The sequence below is a fragment of the Narcine bancroftii genome, chromosome 1 (genome assembly GCF_036971445.1).
Source record: "Narcine bancroftii isolate sNarBan1 chromosome 1, sNarBan1.hap1, whole genome shotgun sequence".
NCBI classification, from domain to species: Eukaryota; Metazoa; Chordata; class Chondrichthyes; order Torpediniformes; family Narcinidae; genus Narcine; species Narcine bancroftii.
The window spans coordinates 75,053,220-75,069,637 of NC_091469.1; the positions used below are offsets into that span (position 1 = coordinate 75,053,220).

Sequence of the window (16,418 nt, forward strand, 5' to 3'; positions counted from 1 at the left end):
GAACCTTGTGGGCGGGTGGGGGGAAGTGTTGAAATTAGGGTTTGTATGGGTAAACATCATGTCTAATATCTAGATAAAACAACCATATTCTAGAGCGATGCTTATCACTGCATCAACATGTACACAGCCCGTGTGCTTGTTTCTCTTTTGGAATCAACAGTGCAATTAAAATGTCAAACTCTAATGTTGCAAAAAAAAAAAAGTCTTTGAAGAGCACAAATATCATTACTTCCACTGCACATTAATAAGTTAGATAATCATTTAGTACAGTCCTTCCCCTCAGAACTTTGCAGCTTGCAATGTGCCAATATTTGACTGCTCATCTCAAGGTAAGCAGTAACCTTCTTCGAACTCAAATTGTGTACTTAACAGAATACTGTTGATGAATGCATAAATATATACAGTGGCAGCTACACATGTTTAATGCTATGTTCAGGAATCACAATACCAGATCAATGCAATTTATTATTTCTTCTTCTCCCCAGGGTTATCTGTAGTGTTCTCCTGTATCAGTGCTTGGCCCTATCCTATTTGAAGAATTGTCCCCAACACTTTCACTAAATATGCGGATAAGTTGTTTGACATCCAGTACCTTTCAAGTTGAACTTTTCTCTAATTAAAGACTGAAAATCTAATTTCAGTCCCTGATACAAACTCCATTGGCCTTTTTAAAATGGCAGATTTACTAAGATAAACCAGATGGTTCACAACTTTGTGGTTACAATTGAATTCTCAGCTGAGTTTCCAAACACTCCAAAATGCAATTATCCTAACTAATCCTTTTCTATAACAACACCTAATTCTGCACATGCTGCATGTCATCTGCTGCTGCTATTCTCATCCTTACCATTGGCATCGTTAGACATGGTGACTTCAACAAATTCCTGGCCAAACTTCACTTTTGTAAGCACAGTCGTCAGAAACTTCTGCGCTCGTCATACCTCTTACAAGGTCCTGCTCACGTGTTACCCAATATTTGTTGCTTCCTGGTTAAGATTTGCCAGGAATTAAAAATTATTACACTCGTTTTCAAGCCCAAGCTCAAATGTCTCCTTCTATATCTTTGCAATCCTATACTATGTTCCAGATTGGAACATCCCTGACAGCTTTGTTATGTCAAAGCTCATAGGTTTTGGAATTTCATCCCTAAAACTCTTCTATTCACTTCTTTTTGTTTTGTTCAATATGTACCTTAAAATCTACATTTTAGGCCAAACATTTGGTCACCTTCTCTAGTACTACTTGTGGCTCAGTGTCAAATACCATGTACCAGCAATCATTTGAAGCATTTTGAGATGCTCTATTGCCTGAAAATAAATTATGACTGTTGTTATTTTATTGAATGTAATTCTGTGTTAATATTTGGGGTTCGAGGGGCAAAGTTTTCCAATACAGAAATAACTTCTCTTTCATCAAAAACTAAAAGTTTACATTTTCACAAGAAAAGAAACATTTCAATTTGATACTAAATCACAAGTGTATCCCTGTTCACAGCCATTCTTTGTGCCGGTATATGGGAAAAAAAATAAAGCTTTGCTCAATTTTAACAGAGAAAGAAAAATAATTTGATCATCAATTGTCATTTTTTGGATATTGTTCTAAATTTTGCCTGTTATCCAGTCATTGCTATAGATAAGCTAAAAGGAAAATTTAATGGGAAGTTATGGTAAAATTGTCTCGACCAACTGGGTGTAAGGAAATAAAGAATGGGCAAGATGACAAGTGTGGAAATAATACTGCTGTTTCCCTTCCAGTTTAAATAAAAGAATGGGCATTGTTTAAGCTCTTACTTGGCATGTATGCATTTCTCCCATCTGAATTTTGTCATTTCTGACCAGTAGAAATGATATTCCAGTCTATCATTAGAAAACACTTCATAGCAAACAGCAGGCAGATGTTGGGGAAATATTAATTCCCCCCTACCCCATTTCCAATGATATCTGGAATATCTTGCATTTAATTAAACAATGCTTAAATACTAAATGTGAATAACTATGGTCCATTAAGCAAATTATTTAATTGTTAAAATTTGGAAGTTTTCCTTCAAAAATAAGCAGGTAGCTACTGAGTTGTAGACTCTCCTCTATTCTCATCCCTCCTTCATGAAACAGTATTGCATTTTGTATAAAATGTCCACATATAGCAAGGACAAGTGAAGCACATAAAATGAAGAAATAGCCTTGTTGGAAGTGCTTTAGACTTTGTGTGTTTTTGGAAAGTTGGCATCGGACTTGTCAGCCACAAACGAGCCTGCAGCTGACGTGGACATTTACCCCTCCATAAATCTTCGTCCGCGAAGCCAAGCCAAAGAAGAAAGAAGAAGAGATGTGAATGGTTCAATGACTAAGGACAGCCATTGATGGTAGAAATAAGATCTGTCTACATTTAAACAGCTTGTTTAAAAAGAAATGAATGTGGGAGTGAACTCGATACATATCTTGAAGCTGTCTGTAAGAAGTTTGTACATCCTCAGTGTTTGTATGGGTTTCCTCTGGGTGCTTCGGTTTCCTCCCACTCTTCAAAATGTATCGCAGTTTTAGGTTAATTGTAGTATATGGGCAGCACGGACTTGTGGGCCAAAAGGGCCCCTATTACTGTGCTGTATGTCAAAAGATGACAAAAAATAACTGGCTGGATGCAGTTGTGGATTGTTGAAAACGAATAATGATCTTTTTTCTGCTATGATATGCATTTTGTTTTGCATTTTATTCAGTTAATTCACTCATGAAAAAATGTATAAATTTGATTAAAATGGTTGCTTGTGTTGTAATTAGAATGATGTTTTGATTTCATCACTTAGTATTTTCTAATTCAGTAAATTTGTAGGGATATACATTTAAATGTATGGACATTTATGGATTGGTAAAGCAAAAGAGTGCTCTAGATGACCATAAAGAACAGTCTTGGCTTTAGATTATAAATATGGGCATACTATCTCAGAAAAAGGACCATTTTAAAGTATAAACTACAAGCTAAAACTCTTAGAAATCAAAAATTGGTCTTTAAAATCTCCACAAAAATACATATTTCACTTATCAGCAAATCAATTTGCATGTTCTTGCATATGCATATGACGGATAATTTAAAAAAAATAGTTTGTATATAGAAAAGGTCTAAGAAGTATAACCAGGTGAAAATGTGAAATTAGAGTTGCAATTAAGAGGTGGGCTTAAGGTCAGGTTATTTATCTGATTTCAACTTCTGGACCCTATGTCTCCCCATATGGCCTTCTCCACTTTTCAGTGAAGCTTGAGGGAGTTACAGTAGTGTGCATACACTTGAAACAATCACACCCTTTAATAAGCACTGGAGTTTCTAGGCCATTGGGCCAAACACATAATAAAGTTGCTGATGAGGGCAGCAAAGGATGTACGAGACAAGGAAATGGAAAAATGCCAATTTCTTTGCAGTGGAACAAGAAGGGGAGGGAGTGGGGCATGGCCAGGGAGACTATTCAAATTGAGAATTTTAAATTTGTTTTAGAAGGATTAAGATGTGCTGTGGAAAAACATTATTACTCGTAATACAAAGAGCTGTGGATGATCTGAAATTTTAAAGGTGATAAGATGGATGGGAGAATAATGGAATAGCAACAATTGAAATTTAATTTATTCAAATTAGAAGATATAGTAAGGTAACAGGCCCTTCCAGCCTACGAGCTACTACCACTCAAAAACACACATGTAACCAAATAACTTAGTAACCCCTATGTCTTTGGATGGAGAAAGGTAATGGGTAGGTGATGTTTGAACCCAGTCATGTCAAGCCAAGATGTACTAATTTAATTTTTTTTAAAAATTAGAAAGCCCGTGCCAGCTAATTACACCTAATGAACCTATAACCCCAGTACATTTTGAACAGTGGGAGGAAACTGGAGCAGCTGGAGGAAACCCACAGACTCAGGGGAGAATGTACAATTCCTTCAGACACTGGATTTGACTCCAGTCGCTGGTGGAATAACAGCATTGTCCTAACCCTACAACCCTATAGTAATTTTGCCACCCTTACATGTGTTCTTTGCCATTTATGGGGGGGGGGGGGGGGGAGAAATGTCCAAGAAAAAGGATTTTTTTCCCTCAATTTTGATGCATTATGAATGTAAATAAAAGTAAACAAAAGAATACCAAACTTTCTGTATTAAAATTTCATTTGCCTATAAGCCAGTTCTTTCAAATTCAGGCAGGATTCTGTAGAGAATTCTGTAAATGGCTGCAAGCCACTTTTCTTCATGATTTTTGAAGAGTGAATGGCCTACACTGCTATGAACAATAACTAAGGTCCTCGATTTGATGCGGCAAGGATGCCCAGCAGTGTCGGGGTGGCTTTTTGTGAAACAACACCTGACCTGAAGCCTCACCAACATACCAGGAATGCACCAAATGAGGCTAGAGCCAAGGTATGCTTTTGCTATAGGTTTCAATCTCAAAGTTGAGCAGATCGGGTGGGGGTTGGTGATAATGATCAATGGAATGTAATGCATAATCTTACTTACTGGAAACACATTTCCAAGTATGAGAGCAGACAAGGAAGTCACACAAAGCATTTGTAAAGTATAGAAGATGATGAGAGAAAAAAAAAATGGATAAATATCAAAATGGGAAACTTGTAGACTGGAATAGGAGAAAATAGAAGGAAAATGATGGCAGAGAAATAAATATTTTATCTGTCCTTGTGCAAGACAACAGAATCTCTCAAATAGCATAAAACTAAAGGTACAGAGTAAATGGAGCATAAAACTAAAGGTACAGAGTAAATGGGATTCTCAAATAAATCAGCATTAGAAAAATAAATCGAATCAGGGGTTGGGCAGTATGGGCTCGTGGGCCAAGAGGGCCTGATACCATGCTGTATGTCTATATTTAAAAAAAATATGTTGAACAAATTTATGGAGCCAGAAAGCAACAAATCCCATTCAAATGATAACTGAGGATGTAGTGGTTACTGTGGGCCCAAAATTTCAAGAATTCTGGGAAGTGGCATTAGCCTAGAAAGTAGCAAATGTCAACCCACACTGAAAATGGGGAACTTTTAGACAGTTAGCCTGGGAATACTACAAAGGAAAATGCAGAGATCTATTACAGTAAAACCCCTGTAATCTGAAATTCAAGCAACCAGCAACCACAAGCAACTGGCAAAAAAAAATTGTGGAAAATAAATGGGTAAAAAAAAAATTGAAGTTTAAAATTGGCGTGCTTACTGCTAGTTCTCCAATCACACAGTCTTAAGCAACTGAAAAATTCAGCCATCCGGCATCAAACAATCCCCACAGATGCTGGATATCAGGGGGTTTTCTTTATTAAGCAAATCTTATCAGGGCACGTGGAAAAGCATCAACAGAATTGACATGAAGATCATGTTTGATAAATCTGTTGGTGTAACTGGCATAACTTTGAAACTAAGGAACAAAGGTGGACAACTTGATATGATGCATTGGCATGATGAGAAGGTGTTTGATAAGGTGCCACTTAAGAGGACTACTGAACAAAATTTAGACAGCACGGTATTCGGGTAATGGTGTTATGTTAAGATTGGCTAATGGACAGAAAACAAAGAAAAATAACAAACTAATTTTTGGGTTAGAGATTAATGGAAAGACTTCATCTAGGATTGAAATTAAACGTCAATGTTTATAGCTAAGTCTGTGAGGAGGATACCGCTCCATCCTCAACATTCATTGGAATGACTTCATCACAAACATCGAAGTACTCAAGCTGGCAGAATCCGCATCGAATCCACGCTGCTGAAGACCCAATTGCACTGGGTGGGTCACGTCTCCAGAATGGAGGACCATCGCATTCCCAAGATCGTGTTATATGGCGAGCTCTCCACTGGCCACCGAGACAGAGGTGCACCAAAGAAGAGGTACAAGGACTGCTTAAAGAAATCTCTTGGTGCCTGCCACATTGACCACCGCCAGTGGGCTGATATCGCCTCCAACAGGCTTCACAGTTCGGCGGGCTGCAACCTCCTTTGAAGAAGACCGCAGAGCCCACCTCACTGACAAAAGACAAAGGAGGAAAAACCCAACCCCAACCAATCAATTTTACCGTGCAACCATGCCTGCCTGTCCCGCATCAGACTGGTCAGTCACCAACGAGCCTGCAGCAGACGTGGACATACCCCTCCATAAATCTTCGTCCGCGAAGCCAAGCCAAAGAAAGAAGGAGGAGGATACAGGTTAATCAAGAAGTCTGCAAATGCTGGTGAATTCAGCAGGTCATGCATTATCCATGAAAAGTAACAGGCAGTCAATGTCTTGGCCTGAGCCCTTCAACAGTGATACCAAAGATCAAGGAAAAATCCTCAAGTTGGTGGAGGGGCAATAAAGAAGGAGCAAAAGGCTTACTGATGATTACATTTTAAATTTAAATTACATTTTAAAATTTAGACATACAGCACAGTAACAGGCCATTTCGGCTCATGAGTCCGTGCCACCCAAATTACACCCCATTAACCTAGACTCTTATATACTTTGAACGGTAGGAGGAAACCAGCGCCCCCAGAGAAAACCCAGGCAGACATGGAGAACATACAAATTCTTTACAGACAGCACAGGATTTGAACCCCAGTCCAGTCCCAATCACTGGTGCTGTAAAGGCATTCAGTGATGGTGAGAAGCAAAAAGCTGAGAAATATGCTATCTTTTTAGGAGTAAGGGAGAGGGCTGGGTGGAGGAGCAAGGGAAGGGAGAGGGCTGGGTGGAGGAGCAAGGGAAGGGAGAGGGCTGGGTGGAGGAGCAAGGGAAGGGAGAGGGCTGGGTGGAGGAGCAAGGGAAGGGAGGGGGCTGAGTGGAGGAGCAAGGGAAGGGAGAGGGCTGGGTGGAGGAGCAAGGGAAGGGAGAGGGCTGGGTGGAGGAGCAAGGGAAGGGAGAGGGCTGGGTGGAGGAGCAAGGGAAGGGAGAGGGCTGGGTGGAGGAGCAAGGGAAGGGAGAGGGCTGGGTGGAGGAGCAAGGGAAGGGAGAGGGCTGGGTGGAGGAGCAAGGGAAGGGAGAGGGCTGGATGGAGGAGCAAGGGAAGGGAGAGGGCTGAGTGGAGGAGCAAGGGAAGGGAGAGGGCTGGGTGGAGGAGCAAGGGAAGGGAGAGGGCTGGGTGGAGGAGCAAGGGAAGGGAGAGGGCTGGGTAGAGGAGCAAGAGAAGGGAGAGGGCTGAGTGGAGGAGCAAGGGAAGAGAGAGGGCTGGGTGGTGGAGGAAGTGCAGGGAGAGGGCAGGATAGTGGAGGAAGGGCAGGGAGAGGGCTGGGAGGTGAAGAAAGGGAAGGGAGAGGAGTCAGAATGATGACGGGAAGCAAGGGGGAGACTAAAAAGATACAGCGAGGCTTTTTGAAACTACAGTCAAGCTAAGTGAAAGGAGAATGGAATCTGATGTGATAAAAATGTGAGCTTATCCACTTTGCTTGATTAAGAGACTAAAAGGTGTTGATGTTCAGAGGAACCTGTATTTGCTTGTCCATTAATTACAAAGTTAAAATGCAGGTTCAACAGGCATTTAGGAAATGGAATGGTGTTAGCCTTTATTGCAAGAAGATATGAGTACAAAATAGATCTACGTGGCTCCATTTATAATTGACCAAGATGAAACTGCCTCTTAAGGTCTGTGCACACATCTGGTCTACTTTTTAAGCAAAGATAAATACTTGGAATGGAAGGATTGCATTGAAGGTTCACTGAACTGATTCTCAAACTATGGGTTTTGTCCCATGATAGATTAAATAGACTGATCCAGAAAATGGTCATTTTTTTTTTACAAGGCCTGAGAGTTTAGATGCAGTGTTGTTTCCTCTGGCAGGGACCAGAGATCATAATCTCAAAATAGATAGTCAGCCATTCATGACAGAGAGTAGAAAACATTTCTGCAGAAGTGATGAATTTCAGTCATAGTGTATTTAAGACAAATCAATTTTCAGGTATTAGGAATGGAGGGACTGCAAGTAAATGAAGCTAAGTTAAAAGATCAGCCTTAAGCTTATTAAATGAAGAGAGACTGAATGAGATACCCCAATTCTTATATTTAAACTGTCTACTGTAGAAGAGGGGAAACAGATAGTACTTTTCAATTCATCTGTGTCATGAGAGTCACTTCTTTAATAAAGAAGACATCAACAGATGCTGGAGAAACTCAGCAGGTCAGGCAGTATGGAAAGCAATAGGTAGTTGATGTTTCAGGCTGGAAATCTTAATCAGGAAAGACTTGTATAAAGGTTACATGGTTGGTTTCTGCTGGATTCACTAGAAAAATTACAAGTGTCAATGAATCGTCACAAAAACTAAGGTAGGACATACACAGGAAATAGTAGGGCACTACGGAGTGTGGAGGAGCAAAAAGATCTGGGATACATTGTTCCCTGAAAGTGGTGTCACATGTGGACAGGGTTGTAAAGGAAGCTTTTATAAATCAAAATATTGAGTATAGGAGTTGGGATGTTACGTTGAAGTTGTTTCAGACATTGGTGAGGCCAAATTTGGAATATTATGTGCAGTTCTGGTCACCTAATTTACAGGAAAGATAGCAATAAGATTGAGAGAGAGCAGAGAAGATTTACTACGATGTTGCCGGGTCTTTATGGGTTGAGTTACAGGGAAAGATTAAACAGGTTAGGACTTTTTTCCTTGGAGCGAAGAAGGATGAGGGGAGATTTGATAAATATTTACAAGATTATGAGAGGTATCGACAGAGTGGATGCGAGTGGGCTTTTCCCACTTAGATTGGGGGGAGATGAATATAAGGGGTCATAGTTTTAAGTTGAAAGGGGAAAGGCTTGGGGGGAACATTAGGGGAAAGTTCTTCACTACTGGTGGGAGAGTGGAATAGGCTGCCATCTGATGTGGTGAATGCAGGCTTGATCTTGAGTTTTTACAAGATTGGATAGATAGATGGGAAAGGCCCGGAGGGTTATGGAGACGGAACAGGTCAGTGGGACTAGCAGAATAGTGGTCGGCACAGACTAGAAGGGAAAAATGGTCTGTTTTCTGTGCTGTAGTATTCTATGGTTCTAAGTCTTTTAAAACTTTAAAATGAAACAGTCCTGTTGGTTAAAGTGTGTGTAGGTGAAGAGAGAAGTGACCATAGGATTGAAGTTACCATAGTTCACTTGTCCTGAGGTTGGGGTTAATCTTCACAATAATTTTAATTTTGACCAATAACACAAAATCATTATAATCATCGATCAAAAAAAATGTGGTTGTAGACTACAGCAGGAGCATATTTAGGATTGCAAGTTAAGAAGTGAAGCAAACAACTTGTAAAAGGATTTAAGAAATGACAGATTACCATGATTCAGATATTAATTGGCTGTTAAATATGGTCATTTTATATGGAAATGTTTCTGCCTCATGCCATAAGGAACTAGTATTTGATTGCCTGATTAGAGGATTACTACTTGAATTAATCTTTGAGGCACTTGCCTTTTCCAGGATTTAGTTATTTCATACACTTAGTCTTGAACTTGCAATGTGCTGGTGTTTGCCTTGGCATATTTTGCAGAATAATATTATGGGGGTCTCTCCAGTATTCATTTTATGCTCTAAATAGATTGATGGGTAAATGTTTTTACAGCTCATGAAGAAAGATAAAATGAAATTTAACTTAAATGGGGGTCAGAATTTTTTTTGAATTTATGAAAATATCAGGAACTTTATTAAAAAGTGTATTTTCTTCAGACAGTATATGGGAGAGAGGGGAAATATTAAATGCTATTGGCATTAATGAAAATGCCTGAAGCAGCAGATCAGAAGTCCATTAGGATTGTTCAGATTTCTTTACGAATAGCATAGGTGCCTAACCTTTTATCTGGGATCGTTGGGTCTGGACACCTGACATTGTTCGAAATCTTCCAGATTTCAGAATAATTTGGAAAATGGCAGTCCCTTTAAGCCTGCCTGCCCGAGTCATGCTGCCGTATCTCTCCCCCCCTCACCTGCCCACCCATGTTGCGCTGCCGACTCTCCCAACCTCACCCACTGCGCTGCCATCTCTCCCCCTCACCTGCACTCGTCATGCTGCCGTCTCTCCTCCCTTTCCCACCCACCCGAGTCGTGCTGCTCTCTCCCCCACCTCGCCCGCCTGCGTCACACTGCTGTCTCTCCCCACCTCACCCACTTGCATCGCGCTGCCGTCTCTCTCTCCCCATCCATGTCACGTTGGTCTCTCCCCCACCCATGTCATGCTACCGTCTTTCCTCTCTCACCCTTCTGTGCCATGCTGCTGTTTCTCCCCCTGTGCACCCACCTAAGTCGTGCTGCCGTTTCTCCCCGCACTCGAGTCGCACTGCCATCTCTCTTCTCCCCCCGCCCAACCACTGTGCCATTGGCTGGGGAATGGCTTCCTTCTTGGTCCCCCATGTCCTGGCACTGGTACCGCAGTTTCAGCTGTGTAGGGGATTATGGGTTGCGATGATGGCCAATAATCTTGCATTGAGCCACCGTCAGGATGACTGAAAGCGCCATGATTCTGGATGGGCTTCAGTATAAGACGATTCAGTGGGACTTATAAAGTAGCACAACAACATGGGATATTCCAACCTGAGTTGAGTTAGGGTCATGCTTGATGGGTAAGGTTCTTATAAAGTAATGATACCAATAATTGTCAACTCAGAACACAATGGAATACATGGGAGTTGAGTAAGGGTCGTGTCAGGTCATGTTTGGGGCCAAAATCCATCTTTGATGAGCTGATGTCATTTATCGAAAAAAGTGCTGGTTTTTGGAGGTTGCCCTTTTTTTGGAAATCCTGGATAAAAGGTTAGGCACCTGTGCTCAAATTAAGTGAAACACTGGGTTACTTCATATAGAAAATAAACATTTGTAAATTATGTGAGAAGGGAAATAGAGAAATTTTGTTAGTGAAAGATCCATTAACTCTGCGCAACATGCAATGTTAATGGTTTGCCCAACCTGTGATCAGGTCCAGCATTACAAATGTAGAAATAAGTCAATTGAAATTAGAAATATCTGTGTCTGGACAGTTTATTACACCCCCTTGCTTGTACAGGTAACACACTATATCAGTGTTGATGCATTAGATGCGACTGCAGTTGACTTTCATATCTAAACATGGTTCGCATTGTGAACATTAGTTACAATTCCTCCACCTACCACAATATACAATTATTATACTTATTAGATAGTTACAGTTGACTTTCTCTCCTCCCTTATCCTTTCTGCCTTCCTCCAATCTACAATAATGTTAGACTTAGGTGAGCAAATGAGAACTATTCGTCTTCCACAACTTTGATGTCAGTAGGTATTTTTATGGAGAGGCACCGCTTCAAGGCTGGCTCCATCTACAGAGAAAAATCTGCACTTACCTTTTTGTAGAGAAGGCCTAAAAGCCTGCTCCAGTGTCGCTTTCACGAAGAGTGGTGGAGTCAGGGCGACTGATCCAGTAGAACTACCCACCAGCACGATGTCATACATAAGCTCCGAGTAGGAAAGATCCCTATATCAGAAAATGGTGACTGTAGATCTCCGCAATTAAAACTCATTTTCTTACTGTGAATTCTAGGACTGATGATAAGAACGCCCCTCCAATGCATTCCCTGCTGTGCACGCAGTCAGGGTTTTAAAATTCGCACTCCTGTGTCTCAGGCTGATGATGTCATCAGCCCATCTCTAGCTAGCCAATTGCAGCAGCAGTATATCTATGGAGCAAGGTGGAGTACATCGCTCCACCTATGCGACCAACCTGAGGAAGGATCAGATTCGGCGTCTTGGAGCCGTATGTGAAGGATTTTTGGAAGTAGGTTCAGCAACGCCAGGGCAGAGAATATCTACCTTTACAGTCGCAATTCTTTGAGGTGAGAAATGGAAATCAAGAGGTGTAAAGTGAAATAATGAAATCAGAATGAGAGAGAAGATTCCAGTTAAACAATAGTTGGCAGAGGGCGCAAAGACAACCCATCATTGGTGAAAAATTTGAACATTTCAAGAGCATTTAAAAGTGAAGTGATAGAAGTGCACCAAGAATCTGGGGTGAGATTAAGCCAGAACTGGGGCCATGAATCGAGCTACAACCTTATTGATTGAGAAAGGATTAAGGGTATATTTTAAAAGCCTGCATGTTGGTGGTGGTAGAGGAAGAAACAGCAGGAAACATGCAGTAGGTCAAAGAATAATTAGGGATCCAAGTGATGGAAAATGAACAAACAATAGAAAATATCCTTGAACATGAAAATGATCATGTGAGGGACTGTTGCAATGCAGAATAGAATTTTTTTCAGGATCTTATTCAGAATAATTTAAGTGTTCCATTACAAAATTACATTTTGAGGAGCTTAGTGCAGTAAGATGGGGAACTAACTTAATTGTTCAAAATTTTTTTTTGTTTAAAGAGAACAGGTGCTTGACTGCTCACTTAAGTAGTCATCACTTTTCAGTGAATGTGAAATCATTGCATTTTACTCATTTCTGAATAGTTGTTTTTCCATTATGTAAAACCTGACCAAGTCAGAGAGTTTCTCAGCTTTTGGATTTTCCTGTCTTCTGCAGGTACCTTCTGCCTTATTTTGCACAATACTTGTATCACTTCAAAGCGCTTTGATTTTATTCAAGTCAAAGGCCTTCTGCCAAAACATTACCGACAACAAATCATTTCAGTCACTAATCACTCATGTATTTTCCTTTGTCTTTGTATAACATGAGCTAGCTTCAGTGAGGGTAAATTCTTGGAATCTCACCCTGTCACTTGATACTCCTTTTTAAAATCTCAGTAGTTCAGTAATAAAATGAATAAAGCACACACTATTAAACAATGTGGAAATGAAATAACATCCTCCATCCCCTTTTCCAATCCGATTAACTAACATCACCAAAGCTTTGAGAGAACTTGTACGAAATTACTCAATTTCAACAAAGATTATAAAAAGTCTTGGGAAAACAAAAATAAATAGTTGAAACCTTCTGGTCCTTCATTCAATTAATGGCAAAAGAAGCTTGTCACTCTGCTCCGTGTAGTTGGATTTTGAGGCTTTTGTATATCAGACGGAATTGTCCAGAAATTATGATAAAATAGAGCACAGAGCTGAGAAACAATGACAAGAACGTTGAAGTCTTTGTTTTGCAAAGTCAGCCATAAAGAGCAAATCTAACAAAAGTGCTATAGTGAAAGGTATCTTTGTGTTCAGGCTCCATTCCTAATAAATAACTTCATAGACTGTAGCCTTCTTGTCTCCAGAGCCAGTGATAATGTATTTATCATCCACTGAGATGTCGCAGCTCAGCACCGATGAGGACTCCTTAGACTGCAAATGTTTTATATTTAAAAAAAACACAAAAAAGTGACAGAATGAGATGATGAATATGTACATATCATTACTGGAACACTCAGCACCAATAAACATTTTGAGAGAGCAAACAATGTATATTTGTGCTAATATACACAATTTAACAGTATCCTACAAGTAACTTCATGTAACAATCTATTGTTGGTGGAACTAATTTCAGATAGTAACACCACTATCCCAGTTTTTTCCCCCCTCTTTCAGCATTTCTAAGGCAGTAGTATCCCCTTGGCAACATAAACTTTCCTTTCACTCAGACTCTGGTTTGTTGTCTGCTTGTCTCACCCATACAGACTAGAACTGCAGACTTAAATAAAAAATCTGAACTGGAGATCATTTGCTTGATTTCTGGTTTGAGAAACACTGAATTTCACAGTAGGAGATGCTTAAGGGGATTTAAAGCTTTGCATCTGCAAAACGTTTCAACAAACTGACTACTTTACATACACAAGTGAAAATGTGTTTCTGGTCTCATACTGACTGGCCCAAGATAAAAATCACAGATTAAGAAGAAAGTTTATTTTGCCCCAGAAAGTAGTACATTACAGATTGCCTGGGGGCCATAAAGAGCAAAGGCAGGAAGAGAGGGTCAAATATTCAAGAGTGCTTGAGTAGTGGAAACTTGCTAGTTTTTTTTTCTCTTAACTTTCATTACAAATGCTCCTTGAAAGATATAGGATGCAACCTGAATAATTTTTTTACCATGTGCTACATCTAATGAGGAAAAAAAATCTGATTTGCATTTTTGTTTTGAGTAATTTCCATTGCTTTTTTTAAAAAAAAACATACGTTTAAAGTGAAATCTTAAGATTTAAAATGTGGAAGACAATTGTTATGTACAATTGCTCTCTGATGATGCACTTAATATCTTTTTTCTTTGTTTTGACTCCCTCAAAAAAAGTAATTTGCTACCTTGTGGAGTACTTTGTGGCCAGTGGAGTGTTCAAGAAATCATCAAATGGGAAATTAGAGGAAATAAATAAATCAATTCAATTCATTGACCCAAGATTCTCAAGACTAAATATTGATTAATGTTACAAAAAAATCCAGTTGATTAGATGAAGAATTAACTTATTTATGTGCACTTTTCTTTAACGTGAGGAGATTGAATTATTAACTGAATAATAGACTCTTACAATTACCATCACAATAACTACTGGACCATTGGACCAACAATTGCTGATGTGACATCTGTTCCCTGAAGTTGGAACAGAGACAAATCTTACAAGCAAAACAAAACAAAGCTCAATAGTAGAGGAATTGGAAGCTCTATGGAGTTTTATATGGTGTAATGTGATGAGAAAATATCAGCATTTCAACCTTACCTGGAATATGCTTGCTCCATAAGGTGTTCTCCACGCATTCAGCAGATTATCCTTCCCAGTGCTTACAAACCACTTTCCTAAAAAAAAAATCAGTGAAACACAAATTCAGCATTTTGTTTGGACAAATTAAACCTTGTGGGGGAAAAAAATTGAAGAATTATAAAGAAAATGCAGTCATCTTTTGAAAATTTAAACTCTGGACTAAATTTACTAAAAAAGTAAGCCTTCATTTCCCTGTTCATTTAATTTGAATCAATTAAACATGACCTTTATATTTTGAGGATATCCACATAATTAACTATATAGCTTTCCTGCTACATGCCAGTTTCCAAATTAATATACTTGAGGGTCTTTGAAAATGTGTATCATTGTAAAAGAATCACAACAGCTTGTCTACTATTTTGTTTGGCACTCAAGTTCAATGCCTTTAGGAAATTTGTTACGTTCAAGACTTTTGTCATGAAAACTTTTAATAAGATAATCAAAAGAGCTGAACTCAATCTGGCAGTCTAAAATCTGAAAACTAACCAATGGAAAAATGAAATTCAAAATACAAAACCATCTGCAAGCCATACGTGGTGACTAATGTCTTTCAGTAACAATTAGAACTTTGGAGTCTCATCTACATTGAGAAGACTTGGCGCAGATTGGCAGATACTTTTACTCTGCCTGCTGCAACAGCAAGCAGTGGCTACCATTTAAATACAACATCCCATTCCCACACTGATATGTCTGTCCATGGCCTCGTGTACTGCCAAGTTGAGGCTACTCCTAAATTGGAGGAACAACACCTTGTATTCCATCTCCGCAGTCTCCAACTAAATGGCATCAATATTGGGTTCTCCAATTTCCATTAACCCCCCTCTCTCATTCCACTGTCTCCCTTCCTCCAGTTTCTTCCCTTTCTTCTATCAGAGAGCTATCTCTCAGCCCTCTGCCCTCTCCCCCATCACCTTCATTCTCTTCTTTCCCCTTCCTCTGTAGCCAGTTATCACCTTAGCACGTGGACCACCTCCCACTTGCTTATTCTGTCATCTGTCTGATTTTCAGCACTCCTGAAGAAGAGCTCAGGCCCAAAACATTGATTGCCTTTTGGTTTCTATGGGTGTTACATGACCCGAGTTTCTCCAGGATTGATCAGAACTTTGATGGAGTTGGAAGTAAACAGGGGGAAAAAATTAATGTATTTGCTTCCATACACACAATCGTAAAATTAATTTTTGCCAAGTCTCACACACTGAAATTATTTATAATTGAATTTGGAGGTTTTTTTTTTAACATTGTACAGGATGATTGAGCAGTTAGTACTGTTGCTACACAGTTCCAGTGACATGGGTTTGATCCTGATCTTGGCAGTTGCTCATATGGGGTTTGCATGTTGTCTCTGTTACTATATGGGTTTTGTCCCACATCCCAAAGGCAAGCTGGTAGGTTAACTGGAGAATGTTAATTACTTCACGTGTGGGTAGGTGACAGGACAATCAATTTGGCATGTAAAGGTAAATGGGGAATGGGACTAGTGGAAATGCTCTAAAAATTAGCATAGATTCTTTGGGCCAAATGGTCACGTGCTGGAAAATGAAAATACGATAAAACCAATAAGACCATAAGACACAGGAGCAGAATTCAGCCCATCAAATCTGCCCCACCATTACATCAGGGCTTTTACTATCCTTTTCGACCCTATTCTGCTGTCTTCTCCTTGTAACCCTGGATTCTCTTTCTGAGCGAGAATGATGTAGCTCAAATTCAATTTCAAACTTGACAGTGATTGGCTGGCCTCAAAAGGAAAAATCATCATTCTGCAATTTTGAGACTAAT

The 16,418-nt window shown here is 39.7% G+C and overlaps 1 protein-coding gene across 12 annotated transcripts in view; it reads right to left on the bottom strand.

The window, feature by feature from the left end:
• Nucleotides 1-10,929: 10,929 nt before the first annotated feature.
• LOC138759832 (transducin-like enhancer protein 4) overlaps nt 10,930-16,418 on the bottom strand; it is a 183,977-nt gene continuing 178,488 nt past the window's right edge. For all 12 annotated transcript variants that reach the window (XM_069930408.1, XM_069930394.1, XM_069930389.1 and 9 more), the window contains 2 exons: nt 14,598-14,674; nt 10,930-13,233 (listed from right to left, as the gene is read on the bottom strand). In XM_069930408.1, the coding sequence (XP_069786509.1) occupies nt 13,126-13,233; nt 14,598-14,674 (185 nt within the window). In that variant the 3' untranslated portion in view covers nt 10,930-13,125. The remainder of the gene's footprint in view (nt 13,234-14,597; nt 14,675-16,418) is intronic.